The sequence below is a fragment of the Pungitius pungitius genome, chromosome 1 (genome assembly GCF_949316345.1).
Source record: "Pungitius pungitius chromosome 1, fPunPun2.1, whole genome shotgun sequence".
Taxonomy (NCBI): domain Eukaryota; kingdom Metazoa; phylum Chordata; class Actinopteri; order Perciformes; family Gasterosteidae; genus Pungitius; species Pungitius pungitius.
In genome coordinates, this window is record NC_084900.1 from 27,360,638 (window position 1) to 27,381,723 (window position 21,086).

The window sequence follows — 21,086 nt, forward strand, 5'->3', positions numbered from 1 at the left end:
TACATTACTATCCAACTACCTTAAACTTGGAACTTGGAAGGCTTATGTGAATGCCGTGATCGCAAATGAGTCTATAAAGAAATAACTTCTAAATGTCATTGGGGGATTAATGCTAAAATCATTACAGAATGAATGGCATTAACATGCATTTTTCATATTTCCCCTCTGATGTGTACTTTTTGCCCCTGGTGTTTGTATCAATTGATTCATATGGAATATGGGTAAGAGTGATGAAATATGACATAGAGAATTATTCTTTTTTTTAAATACTGCCTGGTTTACAGCCTAAGGAAGAAACCAATTTAAAGAGTTTTATTGCAAGTTTTATTGCATTGAGGTCCAAGCTTAGTGTCTGGATCAACCCTGTCTTGGTTAAGAATCGTTTTTCTTAGAACTTAAACCCAATCGCAGAACAATCATATACAGCAACAGTTTTTCAAGAATTATATTTTTAAAGCAAAACAAACACAAAGTGTTGCTGCTTGCAACTTTCTCTGCCGATTGGTCCCCTGCATCATTTACATGGTACGGTCCGTTGTCTAGGTGATAGCAGAAGCCAATTCACTCCGCCACGCCTGTCCACGGCGGTTACTGGTCCACTTCGCCTTTCGAAAGGTGAGCACCACGCACGTTGCATTCCCAGGTTCTCCGACGCGAATGAGTTCACCTTGAAGCAGGAGCCTTCAGTCGCCACAGCGGAACCCTCACGGCGGCAAACCCGTAGGTGCCAAGCGGACACCGGAGAAAGCTACGGCTACCGCTAGCGAGCTACTAGCGTTAGCTGCGCCCAAAGGAACTCTGGAACTAACGGTAACTTTACGGGAGCCGCTGGTGGTCACGTGTGTTGCTGCCAGTCATTGACCAGCCTGTCAAAGCGGGATTATTTCCTTGCCCATGTCTTCCTTTAGAGTGAGCTTGCCTGGCCGAAAGAAACGACGGAATCAAGTGGCCGTCGTTCTACATAAACCCCCGTTTGCTCCTCCTTGTCAGACATTTTGGGAATAATGGTCAGCTAGAAGGCAACGATTTCCAAGTCCACGTGAGGGGGGTCGTTGTTGCAGTGGCATTGTGCACATTGCAAAGACCTAAATATACCTGTGCTCGTTTTTTCCGTTTTTTTCTTCTTTTGCTTAGCTTGCTAGTTAAGTCCCTGGGATGTTCAACTCTTCGTAACTACATGCGAGTTAGATCAAAGATTGCTAATCGAGTTGAAGCTTTGCATAGCCTCAGGTGATGCATTGCAACTCCGCTGCAACGTGTCCGAGCTTCTATAATTCTTATTTTTGAACTTGAAAGGCATTAATCAAAAGTATCCCGTCTTTTGTTGTTGTTGCAGGGAAGTTTGAAGACTTGCTGTTCTTTGCTGTATCATTTCAAAAGGACATCTATGGAATACGACGGAGGCTAAAAATGGTGTTTGGTATGAGAGCGTTCACTTTTGAGGAAAAAGTTCATCATCCACAGATGCTGCTTCATCATAGTTGATGTCAGACCATGGATCATGAAGAGGTAAGGTTAACTCACTTCATTTGCTTACATATAACACCGTGGCAGCCACTGTCACTGCTTACTTCCAGTGTTTGTCGTCCGAAATATATCATTGCACTGGTGTTTACCATTTCAATGTAGATACACAACACTGGTAATTGCTTTTATCTATTTATTGTTACGCTGATGTCAACTTAAGAAGAATAAGTTACTGTGAAAATGCCAAGTGTGTGTTTTATCTTGCACGAAAACATTCAGTCCATGCAGGGCGATCCTTGTATTTAACTTCTGATCTTCACGCCATTTGTTCCACAAAAGCAAGATCTGAGATCAGCTTCTGAGATGTAAATACAACAGGCGCATGAGACCTGATAGCCAGCAATATGTTGTTGGATCAGGGGCCAGCTGCAGGAGTAGTTTGAATGCTGCATTGGGGCCCTGCTCGGGTTACCGACCCTACCGAGCACAGTATTGAATTCAGCAACAGGTGTTTAGTGCTGACATGCCATCCTGATGTTGTGATGTGCTACACACACCGGATCAGCTTCCAGTGAGACTGACTCCCCTAATTTTGAACACTTTTGTTGATGCCATTGCATTTTTGTAACTTTGAAATTGTATCAGCCTATAACTTAAGAGCACTTGAGCCACTCATTTACTGACGAGCCTAATTTGTGGATGCTTTACCACAATACTCGATTTTACATTTTACATGCTGCACCGTGACATAGCATTCATGTGATCAATTTGGCATCTGGTCACAAAGCTTTCAGCCCCTCCTCTGGGTTCTCAGGTGAGAACAGAGCTGGACCAGATTTCCATGCGGCTCCAGGAGGATGGCTTGCCTCCAGATGCCAGTGTGGAGGAGCAGCAGCGCCACCTCTGGCAGGAGCTGCTTGCCAGGGAGGCAAAGCTCCAGTCTGCCACCCAAGAGCTGCTGGCCCTGCGCACCCAGCAGGCCAGCGAAATGAAAGAGGTGACCATCGTCTATTTAGGGTTAACCAACGTCAATGCGGCCGTAGTCTGCTTGAACTGAATTGTGTGTGTGATGGAAAGTTCCCAAGCTTCCAGTCGAACATACATTTCTAATATTGGTGCTTTTTTTTGTCCTTTTGTTTCTCAGGTGGAAAGCTATGTTGCACATATTCGAGGGCTGCTGGAGCAGCGAGACTCTGTGACTTCAGATTACGAGAGAGACAATGAACCCTTGCGACAAGAGCTTCTCCAGATCAGACAACATCAAGGTGAATTCTATGTAAATGTAGTACAACGTCGGCAATCTTTCCTTTGACGTGTAGCCTTGCCTGGCTCTCCAGATCACCCTAGCAGGCTCTTTCTAACACATCATTGTTTACAGTTTCTGAAATTGTTTACATACATTTATTAAAGCACCATTTCAGTTGTATTTTTATTTTATATCTTCTGCCATTAGGCCAAATGATGTACTATTAGGTCTCGTCTTCAATGCTATTTCACAGTTCTGCTAGACAAACATATGACCAAAGAAAACACCCTTTCTTTCAGAGAATCAGAGCAAGGAGCTGGCGGAGATGTTGGCTCAGGAGGACCTCGGGGAGATCGGTTCGTACAGCCCTAGTGAGCAGGTGGCGTACTTGCTGGTGGAGAGGGCCACACTTCTGGAGAGGCTCGATGCTGCTGAGAGGACACTGGAAACTGAGAGTCTCACCCTCAACTTTGGGGAAGTCCACAACCAGGTAAAGGACTGACCTGCGTATATCTTCAGATTGGCAATTTATCACAGAGAGCAACCTGCACACAAGTACATTTTTGTTTTTATTCATAAAACAAGTGCATATCACTTTATTTTTCCACTAAAACGTTTTTTAAGTAAACCCCCTCAGTTTGGGAATTACTGGTTTAGTTTTTGCTGGCTCTTGGACAGGAGCACATTGGCCACACGATGGGGGAAGAGCCAAGTCAGCAGAGGGAGGATATGCAGAAAACTCTAGATACCCTGACGAAGGTGAGGTGACTGTCATTGCCCCCTAGTTGTGTTACAGGTCTGTATAACTTTAGGCAGAATTCAATTAGTGAACGATATCTTTTTTCAGTTAAAGGACAGGGAAATCGCGTGACAGTTATGTAGTGTCTTTTGTGATTCTGCACACATGGGTCTCTCCTCTCAGCAGTGTTCATCCCAGAGTCCATGGAAGAAGCTCTTTGGTTTACGCAGGTCTGGTCAGAGCAAACACAATATTACCCCTGTAGGTTTCCACCTCCCCTCATATACTAACTAAGTCACTAACACTGATAAAGAGCGCATCGCAGGCTTGTCTTAAAGTGTTAATACTTTTTAAAATACCAAATCCACATGTGCTTTGATATGTGCATGACCAATATGATGTGGGGGACGTTGCTTGTCTCAGTAACTCATCCGTGAAAGAACTTTACTAACAAGTGGTGAGTGGAACACTAACGGCATGTCTGAGGTAACGGCATGTCTGAGGTAACGGCATGTGTACTTATTTGTCCTACTGGTCTCTCTGTGCAGGAGAATGTTGAAATTAAAGTGATAACTCATCGCCCTAACTCCTTTCCAGGCCTCTTGTGATGATGAATCTCAGCTTCATAATGCATGTATCTCACAACAGCATGTTGGGAAACTTGCATCTCCAGTCTTGCTATAAATCTTCTTTCCTGTTGCATTCCCTCACCCCACTCTTAAAATCCTTGCATCGTCTTTTTACATCAGGCCCAAGGTGAGCAGATATCCCAGGAGCGGAGGGAGCGCCAGCGGCTGGAGCGGGACCTTGAAGAGGCGTCTAGGAGGCTGGCGATGGCTCATCAGGATATTCGCAGACTCACCAACGAGCTGGACGCTGCCAAATTAAACCACCTGGACCAAAGTGGTATGTTGCAAAACTTACAATATGCATCCTCCACAGAGTTGGGTTACATTTTATGTACATCCGACCTTTAAAATCTTTTTATTTACACAAAGTAGTTTCACTTTGTCCCTTTGTCTTGCCCTATTCATATGTCAATAATATTTGTAGTCGGGGTAAAGATTAGTGTAAAAAAATTGTATTTTTGAAGCAGTAAATATTTAATGTGGAACTGGTGTGTTCTATCTATATAGCAGGTATTCATGAACAAAATAAATGTTCTAAAACCCATGCGTGAGAAGAACGCATTTTTGGCTTTAGAATGAAAAATATGCTTATAATCTCAGGATCTGAGCTTCAAGGAGCAGTCCAAGAGGTAGAGAACTTGAGGAAGGAAGTGGACAAACTGAAACACTGTGGTGAGACTCTGGTGTTAAACTGTCATTCAGCGTGAGCTACATTCTTTGGTGATTTTATTTTACTATTCTAAGCTGGTTGCAGAGTTAGTGTTGGATATTGTTTGGATATTATTGTTCAGTTTATGCTTTGGAAAAGGATAATAAATGCTCAACCATTTATTATATTATAAAACCATTATTCATGTTTATTTAAGTTAAAATCCTTTACATTTGTTTGCCATTATTTTTAAATTTATGCAGGTTACTAGTAGGAACACAGTAAGAAGTTGATTACTTTTGTAGATCCCGCTCTATTGGCTTGAAATGGGCATTGGAGAAAGTTATTTGGTGTCCTTTCCCCCCATACTTCTCATGCACGTTCATGGTTTTATCTCTTCACAGATATGATGAAGCTGCAGCGAGCCAAAGAGCAAAATGACACACTAGACAGTGAGAACAGAGCTCTGAGGCAGAGAGTCCACACTCTGGAGTCCAAAAGGAAAAAACTCCTGGACCAGGTTGGCATTTTACTAATTCTCTACATTGATTTAAAAAATGTACACCGTTGTTTCAGCGGCTTGGTGTCGTGTTTGTCCAGTTGGAAATAAATGATGCCGACCACGGCGTTGTGACCAAGGAGGATCAAAAGGACAAATGCATTAGCAGCGGACAACGAAACAATTTGTCTGGCCCTTCCACCCAAGACAAGGATCACATTCATAAACGGTAAACCCAATTATCGCATCAAATAAAATTAGATAAGAACTTTATTCCTCCCACACCAGGTAAAGTCAGTTGTTACAGCAGCCTAATAGTGGTTGATGGTGTGATTAATGCCGTCCCACCTGCTCTTCTGCTCTTTGTGACTTAAATCGTCCTTGTTGCCCGGCAGGTGTCATGAGGCGGTAGAAGACGGACTTGTACAGATGAGGGAGCTGCAACGGCAACTCCGGAGGCTACGCAAGGAACTGGATGATCTGGAGGAGAGGAATGAGGAGCTGGAGGCTCTGCTGGGGGAGGCCCAGAATGCCAGCAAGTTGGAGAGACATCGCCACGAGGGAGAACTAGAGGGACTACGTAGGAGGGTAATGAAAAAACACATTTCTTCAGCAAACAAAGCATTGATGGAATATTATACATACAATATCAACATACTGAAGTTTAAGAACATGTCACCTGAGATGACAATAAGAACTTGTGTAATCGAGTCTCATAAACAGTCATTGCATAACTGGTCAATGCAGATTAATGGTCTGGAGGCCGAGTTAAAGCAGCAGGAGGTCCATGAAAGAATGTCAAAGAACGGCGAAGACCTCAAAACCACTGAGTCGCACATACAGCTGGTAAGACGTTACTCCCTTTTGAATATCATATACAGTAAATATCTTATACGTTCCCTCTTTGCTCATTTCACAGTGGTTTGTTAAGACGGCAAGAACAGCACGGCTCGCAATCAGTGTAATCATTCTGCTTATAATGTAAATTAAAGTTAGTTAGTTAGTTTTATTTATTTTTAATCGCTATTTTGTGGAAATGTAAGCATCAGGACAATACATGTCATTTTGACTTGAATACAATGGCAACTAGATTTACAGTCAAATCCTCTCCGACATGTAGAGAGAAATGTAAAAAGGCGGATCAACCTTAAACTTTGATGTTCCCCTGTGTCCGTGTATAAAGCTCCTAAGAGACAGCCGCCAGGAGAGGTTGGCTCTTCTAGAGGCTCGTCTGACTGAGGAGAAAGACTGGAGGAAACAGCTGGAGGTGGACCTCAGCGCTGCCCAGGCCGCCCTCAAAAAAGACAAGGAGGTAAAAAACACGCATACTGTCTATAAACAGTGCTAACAGCTTGATAGATTTAGTCCTATTTGAGTTACAATTTATCCAAATCCATTCTCTTCTATTTTAAAGGCTTTGCAGATAGGTGAGCGAGAACTGAAGAAGCTGAGACTTGAGGTCAACAGCATTCAGACAGAATGCCAACAAGGGAAAACACTCATCAAGAGCCTAACCCAAGTCAAAGGGGAAAAAGCAATTCTGGAGGAAAAGGTTTGATGTTTTTTCGAAACATTCTTGCGAATTTAAATGAGCTTGACAACTTTTAATACATCAACATGAATGCACAGCATGTATCGCTTTCCCCTTGGCACCACTAACATGAGTTCACGACTCCTTTCCTGGCCCTGCCTCCATGCCTGAAAGGTGGCCCAGATGGAGCGTTCCCACACCCGACTGGAGAACGAGTTGAAGCGCTACAAAGAGAGCGACCGAACCCGGGAGGACCAGAGGGAAAACGGGCTTCAGGTTGACCAGCTGCAGGAGCATGCTGCCCGGCTAACCGCTGAGCTCAGCCGCCTCCAGACGACACACAATGCCTTCAGGTTGGTGTCGGTCCAGAGTTCATTCTACAAAACCTACTGATAAGGTCCGTGTATAAAAGCCCGGCCCATCCTGTGTCTTAAAAGTTTTGCATGACTTTGCATATGTTCCAGGGAGGAGATGGTTTCCGAGCGGCTGCGGGCCACCGAGCTGCAGGCCCAGCTGAGCTCTAGTGTCCAGGAGAAGCTGACCGCTGAGGGGCAGAGAGAGAGACTGGAGCTTGAGATACAGCACCTCAAAGAGCAGCTCAAGTGGCATCAAGAGCAACTCTCCTCAACAAAGGAAGCACTTACCAGCAGCCAGAAGCCTGATCAGCCCACGGCTCATATGGAATCTAGGCTTAGTTTAGTGGAAAGGACAAAGGAGGAGTTGCTAGATGAGGTAATAGGAGTAATAATGATCATTTAAATTGCTAGGATGCTTTATTGTCTTTTCCAAACCCAATGAAGTGTTTAAATGAGGATGAAAACATTTTACTTCACTGGGGAGATCAGTTTAGGGAAGTGATATTGAAGATGCTAATGAATCTACAAGTCATGCAGGTAGTTCTAGAGCTGAGGGTCCTTGCCCGGCCCCCTTTAGTTGTTATTTAGGAACTCGAGGAGGAGCAGCAATTCAGCAATACAGCTGGGGGTTGAGCCATCAAGTGCTGTAAATGTGATCATTAAAATCACAAACTGACTGCTAACCAGTGAAGAGAGGCCAAAACTGCGTTGACATGATCATGTCTTCTAGTGTTTGCTAAAAGGCGAGCGGCTGCGTTTAGTAACAGCTGGATGTAACTGGATTAATCATGGATCATCCAAACCGTGTATGTGTCTGTGCGTGTGTGTTTCCTGTTTGTAGCTTTCCTGTGTGAAGCAGGAGCGTAATCATCTGCAGACCAAGCTGGGGGAGGAGCGGCAGCTGGCCTTTCAGCACCAACTGGCACTGCAGGCTCAGGTCACTGAAGCCCAGGCCCACGTCAAGGTATGCACGGCCATAACTCACCCCTAACATGCACAGATAAAAGATGCTATTTCTACATTTCATTTTATGTCTTAAGCTGTCTTTGTGTTGCTTGGATTTGTTCGAGCCAGCAGCAATTTGAGCGGTGCTGGCATGCTTCAACTCATTAATAATCCATGCTGAAAATAAAAAAACATAAACCTCAGGTCACTTGATTCCAGTCCTCTGTCCCCTTTCTTTCTCTGCTTTAACTTTGAATTAATTTAAATCAAGGGCACTCTGGATGACCCATTACAGCAGTCACGTAGCTGTGCTCCATGTATTTATCTGTACTCCCCTTCAGTCAAACACTTCCTAACATTTCCCATCCTCAGTCCCAGGACTCGGTGCTGAGCCAGAAGGCAGAGGAGGCTAAGCAGATGAAGCAGGACCTACAGAGGGTCCAGAGCCTGTTTACCTCCGCAGAGCGGGAGCTGCGCTACGAGAAGGAGAAAAACATGGACCAGAAGAGACATAACGCCCTGCTGGACCAGGAAAAACTCAAAGTTGGTATTTAATTACAGCACAGTTGGAATTTCCTAAATGCCTGCGACATCTATTATGTAATCCTCCGCTTAATCACTCTCCCCGTTACCCACTGTGAACGCTAATTACCGCGAGGTGCCGTATAAGCAGCCATAATTGTGGGTATAGCTGTTACGTTGGTGTTGAGCGTCTGTTTTCTTCCAGTGCTCTGTTGTTAAATCGTGCCTCCTTCAGCTTTGTGCGGACCTGAAGCAGGTCCACACCAAGCTGGCCCAGGTGGAGCAGAGCCTCCACGCTGAGGCTGCCGAGTGTGAACGCCAGCAGCAGAAGATCAGGGAACTGGAGTTGGAACTGGCGCGCACGTCCACAAGCCGCACCACCACTAGCACCCTGCAGGAGGACCTGCAGGCCGAGAGGGTGCAGCTCATTGCTGCTGACAAGAAGGTCAGCGCTGACATCTCATCCGCTGTCGAATCTAGTCCGATTGCAAAAAAACAGTTAACGGGGTTATTTGGTAACCAGCGTTGCAACACTGGGTATCTCTTGTTAATATTTTAGGCTTTTAGGCTCTCTTGCGGTTGAGGTTCCGCCCCAATGTAATGGTGTATTATTAACGCTCAATATAATATAATATGGTTTCCCATTGCTTGCAAGGTGCTACACGGGATATAGTGATTCTGCAAATGGCCTTTTGCATTGACTTTTCTCCACCTAATTTTCCCTTGAATTGTAATCCGCATCTTAATTGAGAGTACGCAGGTTGCCGCTTGGGAAGAAACTGCCAACATTATCTTTGCTTTTGTAAATCTACAGAGTCAAATGTGTTTGGCTGGACCTGGCGTTGCTTACATTTGGCACAATTATAGGCTCTTTGTGTCCTCATTTGAGGACATCCAGTGATGTAATGAAAGGTCGGTAAGTGATGTTATCTGTTGCTAATGGAAGCCCGTGGCTGTGTTGGAATGACAGGTGTTGGATCTGCAGCTGCAGCTTAAGAGTGCCCAGCACCAGCTGCGCATGGAGGAAGCCCGGGCCGGGGAGAGCAGCCGTCTGGAGAGGGACAGCAGGGATCTGTCTGACTCCTTGTCGGCTCTGAGAGCCCAGCAGCAGGAGGAGCACATCACAAGGTTGCACCAATCGCACCGCTGCCCGGTTGGGCTCGGCCCCATTTGCAACACGGCAATGGGGTCTGTTTTTTTTTTTTTCGGGGATCCTTCTAGCCAGCTTTTCTTCGGTCACAGGAAGCTGCTGGAGCAGCGTGAGGAGGAGCTGCAGCAGCAGGTGCGCGCCATGAGACTCAAAGAGGCCTCCATGACGAGGACTAATGCAGAGCTCAGCCACCGTGCCCAGCAGCTGGACACCCGCCTGCCCATCCTGGAGGCTGAGCTCTGCAAGGCCAGAGAGGAGGTAATAATCCCAGGTTAAAATGTTTTGATCAAATGTGATTCACAACATATATCCAACGGTGTTCTCTGCCTGCACTCAACTTTTAAATATATTTTTATTTTTACCAGAGGTGAAGCTGCAACCCAGTAGCTGTAATGCTTTTCTTTTTTTATATAATTCATTTTTGGACTTTAAAATGAAACATTATCAGGATTTTTCAAATCTACTCTGCTTTTGGCTTTCATCTCTAACCCTGCCAGTATTTACAGTCCCCTCATCCGTCTGCTCTCCATATTTTATTGGTTTTTCTCAGGCAAGAGACAGCCAGAAGTCAAACCACAGACTGCAGGAGGACTTGATGGCGAGTCAGCTGGAATGTGACCGATTTCAGGGGGAGCTCCAGCTTGTTCTCCTCCAACTGGACGCACACGTCAGGTGAGACACCCACACATGCAGGTATTTACATTCAAATGAAATAATCTATGGTTACTCTACCATATACTTTCTGATCAGCAGAACAAGTGTATAGTGAAATCCGTAATTAACTTGGATTAGTAGATGCTTTCCTGAGGTCGATTTCCTTTACTCCACCGAGCAGAAAGTACAACGAAAAGCAGAGTCAGCATAAGATCAGGCTGCGTCAAGCCAAGCAGGTCTACCTCAGGGAGACTGCCCACAGGGATCACATGATCCAGCATCTGGAAAACGACCTGGTGATGGCCTCTAACCTCTCTCAAAAGGTCTCGCACGCACGCACACACACACACACAATGTTGTCAGAGTTCCTCTTCTTATAAATATCTCCCAATGGAAAGCTTTCCTAAAATATCCCTGTTTCTGTTTATTTCTTCTGGTGGCTTCAGGAGAAGGAAACGATCCATACTGTGACGGAAGAAAATGAGAAGCTTTTGGAGGAGAAAAGGGAATTGTTGCGAAAAATAAGTGAGGCAGAGGAAATGGGCAGCAAAGGCATGAGGACCGCCTCCACTGTCCAACACAGGTATCTCAGTAAATCGCACTAGCTTGTGCATCCATAACTAATGATGTTTCTTTTGAAGTGCCATTTAAAGGGTTATTATTGGATATCAGAGGGCTGAATCTATTTGAACAGAAATTATTGATTGGGAACGTACTCCACTAAGACTCATTATTATCATAGTCAAAGAAAACTTCAGTTTTTCTCCTTGAGTGGTTCTAGATTCCTTATGAACTGCACCACAACAAAGATACTCTCCATCGTCAACCAAAGCTGTCAATAACATACCTTGTATTGGTCAGGACATAAAGGCCCCATTTGGGTGAATACCAAACACTAATCTGTGTTCAAGGGTCAGCGTCTTGGAAGTGGAAAACCGGCAACTTCAGGATCAAATCCTGAAGCTCTCCAACCAAGTCAGTTCCTTGGAGCGTGCCCTGAGGAACGTCCACTCGTTCTGCGGCCTGGAGGTAAAGCCATGCAGAGTAATACACTCATTTCTTTTAAATAAGAATATGTTTTATTCATAAATGGTGCAAAAACCCAACAGAATGCCAAGAAAGGGCTCCCTTCTGATAGTCTCTGCGATGGCTTCCTGCACACATCCACGCTGAGGTAAGGGGATTTTGTACTCGACCCTTTGTTAAGCTCTTTATTTATTTTCTTTTTTTCCCCCCTTCATATCCCACATTGATAGGATTACATATAAGTGGCTGCTTCTATGTGTATTTCCTGCCAATTTGAACGGCGTCTGTGTGTTGCCAGTCTGGCGTCTGGTTTGTGTGATCCACTCAACATCCATGACGCAATCTGCCGCGAGAAGGTGTCCGAGCGCGCGTCTGTCTCCGCACACCAGCCGTCGGAGCAGGGCTACCTGAATCTCACCTCGCCTTCACTTCTCCCAGACACCAAAGGCTCAAATTTGAGCTCTTTTAACAGTGACCAGGTATGAGAGGCGGCGGCCTATTGCGACTTCGCCACAGCAAGCTCTCCAAGAGCGAGGATGCGTGCTAGAAGTCGATGGTTGTACTAAGGCAGAAGTTCAAATAAAGGAGTGTAAGTATCTTGAATGGTAAATAATCCTTGTTTTTAGGCAGTAATAATGAAACGGGAGCTTCCAATGGAGTTCTGCTCAGGGTTATATCTTTTTGTTTTGGTAAGCGGACTTTCAATTATTATGACAAAGGACAGTGAGGTGAGATTTGAAATGGAAGCTAAATACGCGGCACATCCCTGTTTGTGTGGATGTGCGACTGGTCGGTTGTTTGCATCGACCAAAGACAATCAGAATGCTTGAAAGCCTTGTTTTAGCCTACGAGAAAGATTATCACATTTTTTTAATAAAATGGCACAAGACAATGTACTTCACACTAGCAGTGAATTTCAAACATTTCATGAGGAAAATTAGAGTGAGGCTAGTTTTAAAGCGAGCACTTTATAAGTTTAACTTGTTTGACATTTTGGGAAAATGTAGCACGTCAATTGTACGTAATTCTTTCTGAAATCCTGCAGGATTTTCAGTGGTAAAAAAACGCCTCTGTGTGGTTTTAATGTGTCAAAGATCTTAGCATTTTTACTCTTATAATACGGTATATAACGTGATATTGGGGACCCACTTGCCTATTGGATGTGATGTGTAGCCACTCCAGTATTTCAAATTTGTTTACTTTTTAAAAACCGCCTTAATGTCAGGAAGAAAAAAAACATTGGTCAACCGAGAGTTTTTAGATAGTTTCATTCAGAAAGCACTTGAACCATTTTACAAAGGAATCTATGTAACATGGTAATTAAACACATACAAATGATTACAATTTTGTGTAATATTGTTGAAAGCATTTTTCTATTTTGTCTACAATGTGCCTGAAATAATGAACTTTATCTACTGCTGCCTAAACACGTCAAAGCCTTTTTGCTACAGACCTCGAAACGACAAGAATCTTTCACTCGTTGCATCCCTGTAAATACATTTTTAAATAAAATTATTTTCATAAATGCTAAACGTGATGTCTATTTCCTCTCCCTCCTGCTTTCTTACAACACAAATCTTAAGTATAAAAACAGAAATCAGTGATGAATTTATAACAGTCTGTTTTATTAAACAAGGTAAAGATACAAAGCTTGTCTTCCTTTTTTTAAACACTGATAACCTTATTTTAACTTCCCAGTCTTAGCTGTGCATATTTAGTTATCTAGAAACTAATATATGAAACCACAATGCAAGACAGGGGGAAAAGTGTAATAAATCTACGCAACATCTTTTCATAGAGCACATGGGTTAAAAGTTATCATACAGATTACAGCTCAGGAACTCCATGCGGAAGGAAAGAAAATTAAAATGTTTACACAACTGAATACTGCAGAACACAATACAGATTAATGGAAATGGGATGATAAAACAGTTAAGGCGTACATGTAAATAACTGATATAAAACATGAATATTAATAACATATGGGTACAGTAAGTTCATACGGAAACTTTAACAAAACCCGAACAGAGCATGTTCATGAAAACTAAAAAATAGGTACTATAAATGAGTAACATGTTTTACAGTACAGCAACATGTACAATTTCCCATCATCTCAAAAGAGATTAAGTTGAAGAGGCAGGGTCTGTTGTTGGCTAAAATGTCTGTTTTCAGGCCAGTGGCTTGAGTAATAAGTTTTTATTCTTTTGAAAACATACTTTATACTGTATATGTATTTTACATCATTCTCAGTTCCATCTCAAATGAACTGTCTTGCCGTAGCACCTGTTCTGAAGAGCCCTGAAGAATACAGGGTGCTCTATTAGTACCATCCAGAGGTTAAAGTTACAGTAAAAATACAACAAACAATACTGTGTACAATGAAAAGAATACAAAAGGACAAAGAATTCAAAAGGAGAAGCTTCACTTCTACACAGACTCTTAACGTAGGCCTATGGAATATGACTTGTACTGCAGTTTATTTTGAATGGCTAAAGCTTATTGACGTTTAAAAAATACTTAACTGGGTCATAGGAGCTGTACATAACTTCACATTTTGGTCCAATGTTTGGGTTTAAAATGCACCAGCGGGGTAAGATAATTCATTTCAGCTGAAGTGAGTTTTAAAGAAGGGACGAGCATATTAGAGCTGGCACGGATAGATGTGCAATGCTTTCAACTTCTAATAGTCGGAAGCTTAACTGACTAGAGAAAACCAACAAGCTGCAGCCAATTTGCTTTCTCTTAAAACCTTTTTTTTTTTTTTTAAAGGTTCGAATATGGCACAAGTCAGGAAAATATGTCGAAAAACAGTGTTTCTTTGATCACAATATTAGGATCATAAAAGGTGCCTTAAAAAGGGTGAATGTCAAATATGGAGTGAAAGGTTTCGGAAATGAAAGTAAAAAATAAAAACATGAATCTTTCTTCCCTTCCAGGTTGCTCTACTTTTTGTCTTCCCAACTCACTAATGCAACTCCTTAATACAATCAATAAATGCTTGAATTGTCATCTAGCGATTGCCTTCTTCAAATTTCGATGACCATGTAAAGGTCTACTCTCACAAACGGTGAGTAGAAACAAAAGGAGGAATAGAAAATACCTCTTTATACACAGACAGTACTCTTAGCTGCCACAAGTGATGCCCTCTGGCATTTCCCATCCAACAAGATTGAAACAATTTGAGCCAAAACCAAAAGGCCTAAAAGTGCTTTACGATTATCTTTGGATGTCTCCAGAACACACCCAGCAAACAGTTTTCATATTTTCTCAATTCTTTAGAAGGGCAAATATCATCTGGCACATTTTTGAAACCCATTTCATGGAAGAGGATAAAAACAAAAACAAATCTCACTGAAACATTTCTGATGGCCAATGCATCCGGCAGTTTACATGACGCTTACGAAAGTGCTTATTCGATCTGACGCAAGACATTCTTTGCCTCTCGATTCTCCGGGCAACGTCTCGCAGTATTTTTACATTCACAAAATAACGCTGTGCTCATTTTTGACAGACAGCCTGTGTCAAGATGAATGGAGGCAGCCTGTTTACTGAATGCTCGTGTCAGCTGTCATAATGCTAATGTAAGCCTGATGTAGATGGCGGTGGGTGCAGGCACTCGTAAGCTCCAGCCTAACATAGACTTTGAGTCGGACCTGCTGCTGAGCGGCGGCGGCGGGGCTCAGATGAGGGAGATGCGTATGGGGATGCTCGGGGAATCGGTCCTCTGAGGCGACTGGTGGCTCACTAGGTGCTCCACCACCGTGTGTTTGGACATGTGCTTCATTAGGTAGGTCTCCTACGCACGACAGGACGACACGGACAAACAGCGCAGGATTACATTTTGTACATTGTTGCCATAAGGACAAAAGGTTGGACATCAAAAAGGTTGAACTTCCTAAATGAATGCTTACTTGAATTATATTTCAAGGATATTTGACCCTTTTAATTGCTTGTTGATGAAAGGGAATAGTATACCTGGAGTACCTATTCTAAAAACAAGACCTATTCTAGATGAATAGATGTAAAGTCAGAGGATCCAACCAGAAGAGGACAAAAAAATAGAGAAGAAAAACACCACGTCTTTTAAAAGCTTCATTCACCCAAAGAAGAAATGGTCTGTGCTGGCTTTGTAGTCGTTTCCAACAAAACCAAAATTAGACTTTTATTGTTGGAGTGATTACACATAAACCACCTCACACCTCAGAAGATTGTTCTCAGAAGAAAAGCATCGTTTTGAAGGTGGGTTATTGGTAAAATAGGATTTAGTTTAAATGAAACCTGAAAACTAACAAATCAATGGGTCTTGGTTGAGGCACTCATTCTATCTATTTGGCAATAGTAACTAAGCTAATTAATTTTGTTAAATTCAAAACTCAAAGATGTTTTAAAAATGTAAAAATATTTCCATTTTAATTCGGAGGGTTTCTGGCCAAAAGATGCCATTATTATTAAGCTATGATCAAAAAGGTGATTTAATGAAATTAACATTGTTGATTTACTACTCAAATAATGTGTTTCATCAACATTTTGATTTGACTGGATAAAAAGCAAATGTGTACCCTGCAAACAGGTTAACTAGTACTTTGAAAATGTGATCATAAAAAACAACAATTGACCTCTTTTCAGTATGTTTGACTTGTTAATCATCACCAAGAGGAAACTGCTAGTTTCCAGCAAGTTGAGGAAGAACACCATAAAAGGCTTTGTGAAGGCCCGCTGGAAAACCCTGACACACAAAGAAATGACATACAGATAGCCTGTGGTTTACTCACTGAGGTGTACGCCCGGCCACACATGCTACAGCAGTAGGCCTTAGCGTTTTTGATGGCGTGGGCTGACAAGTGGATCTGCAACGATGCCGAGTCCGAGTAGGCCCGGTAGCAGTTAGGACATTTGTACGGCTTGTCTTTGTTGTGCTGCCTCTGGTGAGACTGTTGGGGAAAGAAACACAAAGCCCAGGCTCTCAGTTCAGAACCTCGGCCCTTAAAAAGCTTTTTATTGATAACTGTCCAGCTCAGTGTAACGTAACAGTGGTTGTTGTCACATGTACTTTAGTCAGAGTGACCATAGACCGACCTGGAGGTTAGAGAGCTGGGTAAAAGCCTTTTCGCATCCAGGGTGAGCACATTTATACGGTCTGTCGCCAGTATGGATTCTGTGAAGAGAGAAGCGGATCAACCAAAAAAAAAAAGATACAAATCAATAGGTCTGCTTTTTAATGAGATGAGATGCATTAGTCCAACTTCTTGCTGAAAGACGTTGATGCATCTGATGTACAATAAGAGACATACCTAAAGAAATACAATAATGGGGAAAAACAAAAACATTTCTGTAAATATAGGTAAGTGTCAGATTTCCGTTTCCACAGTGAGTTAGCGGTAGCCGCGCACTAGCTCGCCACCCCAAGCCGCCCGCCCGCCCGACCGACCTGGTGTGCTGCTGCAGGTGCGACAGCTGACGGAAGGAGTTTTCGCAGTAGGAGCAGTGGTAGGGTTTGATCCCCAGGTGGATGCGCAGGTGCTGGGACAGGTAGGAGGCGTTGGCAAACGTCTTGGAGCAGTGGGGACACTTGTGGGGCTTGGCCTCCGTGTGGGACTTGGAGTGGATCTGCATCTCGGACTTTGTTAGGAAGGTGAGCGGGCACACTTTACATCTGCGAGACAAGAAACGGGACAGAACGCGCCAACGCCATCAGGGCGGTATAGAAATAGCGAGACTATTCAGTGTCAAGCCATTGACGGATTCACTATTGAATCGTGTTTTTTTTTTTTTAGTAGCAAGATAACTTCAGTCACATTCAAGGCGTATGAACCCAACAAAAAGATCAATTCAGAATCCTAATCCTTGATTCCCAAGCAAAGATAAGAGTTTTAATTCTAGGTAAAATAAGTAAAAGTATAGATAAAAGGTATGAGTAAAAACAAAAAAGAAGACTTTGGTAGTGGTTTGCTATCCAGTAATCCAGGTGACAGACCGAGTGAATCCAATCAGGTGAAAGATGGGTGCGTGTTAATGTCTCAGCGAAGATCACCACAACTCAATCACCATCTACAGTACACTTAAAAGCAAAGCTGTCTCTAGCCGATGGCTATCGATCCGTTGACGGCCGCTATTCAATTTGTCTCTTGGCTCTGCAAGGCACGGCGCTGAAAGGAAACGTCTATCCCCCTGTGGTGCAGTAAAGACTTAATAAAGCTTCCGGGGCCCTACCTGTAGGTTTTGCCCTCTTTGGGTGCCACAGTGACGCAGCCCTGGTCAGCCAGGATCGGGTAGGGCACCACCAGCAGAGGACCCGTCTGGTTTTCCGCTTTGATCTTCTTCCGTCCGCGTGGCGCCTTCGGCGGGGGGCCCAGCAGACCCGCCAGGCCTCCCACTTTCATGTGGTCCATGCCAGGGCCGCTGGCCAACCCGGAGAGGATGTTCACGGAGGGGGCGCCGCCCAGGCGGTTCTGGCCGCTGGAGGTGGGAGTCGTGGGGGTCAGGGCCTCTGAGGTGTTGTGACTGTCGGGTCGGGATGAAGGAGCCAGACCTGTGGAGATGAGGAGGAGACCCCCTTTTAAAAAAAAAAATAAACCCACCAATCCCAAACACGGAACTTCTTGAGATTAGTTTGACAGATTTACCTGTTTGAGGACCATGCTGTTCAGTTTTAACATGAATATTACCACTATTCAAATGAGCCACTGGTTTTAAATAACTGTATGATGCACTGATCCGTGCGCAGACCCCTAATACTTAACAGGTGGAATGCTTTAAAGTGATCCATCAGTTTGAGTCTGTTTAACTGTTTGCCAGCGTTATAACGTGGTAACGTGACATCTTAAGTTTCACAGGTTTGGTTTGCACCAACACCAGTCTAAACGAGCAGAATAGAAAAATGCCTGAAAATCAAAAGCGTGTATTATTTCCTGTTGTTTTTTGCAGTTTTGTTGTTTTGTTTATGTCAGCAGACCTCAAAGACCCCCCCCCCCCCCCCCCCCCCCCGGGTGCAGTACCTGAGCGATGGTTGATCCGTCCCTGTTGCTCGCTGAGCTGTCTCATGTGCCAGTCTTCCCACAATCCTTTGGCCTTCACTGCTGATTTGTCATCCATATTTCCATCTGGAAGTTTTCACGGGGTGGCATTTTAATCCGCGAACAGGTCATTGTCTTTTGCACGGTGTGATGTCTCGTGTGTATATGCTTGCCAGTTCATACAGACGGGTTAGTTCGGACCGTACCTGGCCCGGAGCTGGAGGCGGGGCGAGCGTGTAGAGCAATGTCCGGTTGTCCAGAGCCCTGCTGCTGCTGCTGCTGTTGCTGCTGTTGCTGCTGCTGCTGCTGCTGTTGCTGCTGCTGCTGCTGGTGGTGGAGACCCTGCACCTGCTGTGACAGGGTCTTGGGCACCGACATGACGTGTTGAGCGCTGCCGTCCGGGGACGAGGTGGAGGTAGGCGGCAGGTGCAGGGGTCGGATCTTCTCAGCCATCAGCTGCTCCTTGATCTTGTTAATGAGCACCAGGTTATCCAGCTGAAAGGGTTAACGGGTCGTGCTCAACAGAAAACTGCCACCGTGTGTGAATGTCATTCACGCCGCAGAAACACTTCCCACCGAAGAAATCAAGGACCGGCACAAAAGTACAAGTTTAATTATGACTTCTTTTTTTTTGTTTTGTTTTATCCAACAGAAAGACCTTCGCACTGACAACACCGGTGCTGAATGGCTGAAAAGACGTTCACACATGGAAACAAACGGCGAGGAAAGGCAGAAATGTCAGTAATTACATGCGGCGAGGAGACTTACCTGGCCCGGCATGGACGGAGGGGGCGGCCAGAAGTACGGGTTGTTAAATCGAGGCTCTGCCATCCTGAAACCAATCACGTATTTTAGTCACATTCCAAAGCCCAATTATACTTGTTGAGCTCAGTCAGGATCAGAGAAGGGTTCACGATAGGGACAACTGTTTTTAAATGTTCCCCAAAAACATCTACAGGCCGACAGAACGACAAGTACGCTGGCAAAGGTGCTTCCGACGCTCTGATGCAGCTTTGCATGCACGTCCATGATCAGGTCAATCGTGTAATTTACACTTCATGGATCACTAACTGCTCCATTTATCCCCAGGACAGGTTTTGGTAAAGAGCGACTGAATATTCATATTTGATAAAGGCCTTGTATATATTACTAAAAAGGTTGTGCGAATTAAATCAATAAAATGCTTTTGATGCACAAATGGATAGAATTTGACTGAAACAGTCCTAGGAAATGACTTAATGTTCCACTAATTACTGCTGAGGAAGACCTGGAGGTTGCATTGAAACTCAAGCTGTATTGTCCTGTTTTAAGACGATGCATTAGCCTTGAAAATAAAAAATGAACTCAATTGTCACGACTATTCTAACGTGATGTAGTGCTATAAATGTATAATAACACCCCAGGTGTGTAAATCGGGCCCCACGGTGTGACCACGGGCAAAAACTTTTAAGTTAACACGGGTCAAACGTGGACAACTTAAACGTCACTTCGCAGGAAGGCCCCGGCCGCGCGGAGCCGGCTAGCTGCAGCGCGTAGCCCGGCTCGGCTCGGCTCGGCTCGGCTCCCTTTTGTCTCGCACGCAAACGCCGAGAACAAGTGCACGTCTCTTTACGTTGTTCGGATGAAACGCTACGAAAAAAAAAAATGGAAAGGACTAAACTTTGGATTCGCGGAGCCTCCCGGCATGTCGGCTGTCTCTCTTGGGGGGCTTTTCGCCACCCGAGACCCGACGGAGGCTTCCTCGCATCGACCCCTTGGCGCGACTCGGGCTTCCTCACACAGTTTGCTTTAAACATTTCCAGACAAAAGAGAAACAAAAATGGCAGCCTTATTTTTTATAAGGCGGGACGCCATATTCTGCAGACCCCCCCCCCCCCCCTTAAAAAATGTACGAGCATGAATAGTCGTGAGAGAGGGGGTGGGGGTGGGGGGAGTGTCGGGGACGAGGAGCGAGCCGCCGCGGACACAAAGGTGTGTTTATCACGTCAAAGGCATGTATGATTGTTTACGGCGAGTCGCGGGTTTGAATGGCCCGGCCTCCCCGGCTCTGAAAAAAAAGAGACACTTCCTACAACAAACATGCCTTGCAAAAAAAAAAAACAGCACGGAAACGGACCAGATGCAGGCTCGACCCAAAGCACCGGGACCGAATAAAAGCACCGGAGCAGCGCCTTGAGGTCAACATGTACCGCGAGCAGCGTCCTCTCTCCTCAATACAAAAAAAAACACCCCAACGCCGCTCCTTCGTAAAGCACGTCTTACTTTTAGGGAAGGCTCTCTCTCGCTCTCTCTCGTTTTTTTTCACATTCTGCAACTTTTGGACGAATCAAAGGACGGCGATAGCATTTTTGTGCACATTGCACGCGTCCGCGGTGATGTAACCTAAAAAGCAGCGAAGAGACACGAAACGACATGCACAAATACCTGGTGTCCCGATCGCAGATATTGTCTTGCCAGAAAGGCTACAGCTATAATATAAAAGGTTGATGTTCTGTCTGCCTGCTTCCAGCCACAGCAACGCTTCCGGGTCGCTTTGTTCACTTCTGGGTGCCGCTGCAGGCTCAGTGCAGTACGCACTCAGAGGGAAGTATAAAAAGCTACTGTTGTTTTGGGGTTGTTGTTGTGTTGTGTTTTTTTTTTTTTTTGCAAAATATCCTGCT

General features: G+C 44.4%; 2 protein-coding genes across 11 annotated transcripts; one reads left to right on the top strand and one right to left on the bottom strand.

Moving 5' to 3' along the window:
- Positions 1 to 4: 4 nt before the first annotated feature.
- On the top strand, positions 5 to 12,922 carry ccdc30 (coiled-coil domain containing 30). 7 transcript variants are annotated; one of them, XM_037457433.2, is made up of 28 exons: positions 5 to 810; positions 1,337 to 1,509; positions 2,282 to 2,464; positions 2,612 to 2,732; positions 3,013 to 3,203; positions 3,392 to 3,472; positions 3,636 to 3,713; positions 4,202 to 4,358; positions 4,682 to 4,753; positions 5,135 to 5,250; positions 5,331 to 5,458; positions 5,625 to 5,817; positions 5,977 to 6,075; positions 6,413 to 6,541; positions 6,644 to 6,781; positions 6,935 to 7,113; positions 7,225 to 7,492; positions 7,958 to 8,080; positions 8,434 to 8,604; positions 8,819 to 9,028; positions 9,554 to 9,711; positions 9,826 to 9,991; positions 10,284 to 10,405; positions 10,569 to 10,710; positions 10,834 to 10,970; positions 11,299 to 11,416; positions 11,497 to 11,561; positions 11,712 to 12,922. In XM_037457433.2, exons 2-28 carry the CDS (start codon positions 1,495 to 1,497, stop codon positions 11,896 to 11,898), a joined length of 3,747 nt encoding a protein of 1,248 aa, XP_037313330.2. In that variant the 5' UTR covers positions 5 to 810; positions 1,337 to 1,494; the 3' UTR covers positions 11,899 to 12,922. The 7 variants fall into 7 exon arrangements, with proteins under 7 accessions (XP_037313330.2, XP_062419990.1, XP_062419989.1 ...); XM_062564006.1 differs by having other exon boundaries at positions 3,639 to 3,713; XM_062564005.1 differs by having other exon boundaries at positions 5 to 615.
- A 95-nt stretch (positions 12,923 to 13,017) lies between these two features.
- On the bottom strand, positions 13,018 to 20,992 carry znf362b (zinc finger protein 362b). Of its 4 annotated transcripts, none has more exons than XM_062564024.1 (9): positions 20,851 to 20,992; positions 19,195 to 19,258; positions 18,633 to 18,894; positions 18,409 to 18,513; positions 17,624 to 17,942; positions 16,842 to 17,066; positions 16,490 to 16,568; positions 16,186 to 16,344; positions 13,018 to 15,209 (listed from the first exon to the last, which is right to left on the bottom strand). In XM_062564024.1, the coding sequence occupies exons 2-9, from the start codon at positions 19,255 to 19,257 to the stop codon at positions 15,093 to 15,095; spliced, it is 1,329 nt and encodes a 442-aa protein (XP_062420008.1). In that variant the 5' UTR covers position 19,258; positions 20,851 to 20,992; the 3' UTR covers positions 13,018 to 15,092. The 4 variants fall into 4 exon arrangements, with proteins under 4 accessions (XP_062420008.1, XP_062420004.1, XP_062420005.1 ...); XM_062564020.1 differs by having other exon boundaries at positions 18,633 to 18,921; XM_062564021.1 differs by lacking the exon at positions 20,851 to 20,992 and adding an exon at positions 20,087 to 20,275.
- Positions 20,993 to 21,086: the final 94 nt, after the last annotated feature.

What these genes read in the sequence shown, in the direction of transcription:
- znf362b (XM_062564019.1), bottom strand. Translation starts at nt 20,112, where the DNA reads ATGCCGGGAGGCTCCGCGAATCCAAA. An exon ending in CTCCGTCCATGCCGGGCCAG is followed by an intron (nt 18,922 to 19,194) that starts GTAAGTCTCCTC and finishes TAACCCTTTCAG; the next exon opens with CTGGATAACCTGGTGCTCAT. An exon ending in GTGGCCGGGCGTACACCTCA is followed by an intron (nt 15,210 to 16,185) that starts GTGAGTAAACCA and finishes TGTCGTGCGTAG; the next exon opens with GAGACCTACCTAATGAAGCA.
- ccdc30 (XM_037457433.2), top strand. An exon ending in TCATTGCTGCTGACAAGAAG is followed by an intron (nt 9,029 to 9,553) that starts GTCAGCGCTGAC and finishes TTGGAATGACAG; the next exon opens with GTGTTGGATCTGCAGCTGCA. An exon ending in CAGGAGGAGCACATCACAAG is followed by an intron (nt 9,712 to 9,825) that starts GTTGCACCAATC and finishes CTTCGGTCACAG; the next exon opens with GAAGCTGCTGGAGCAGCGTG.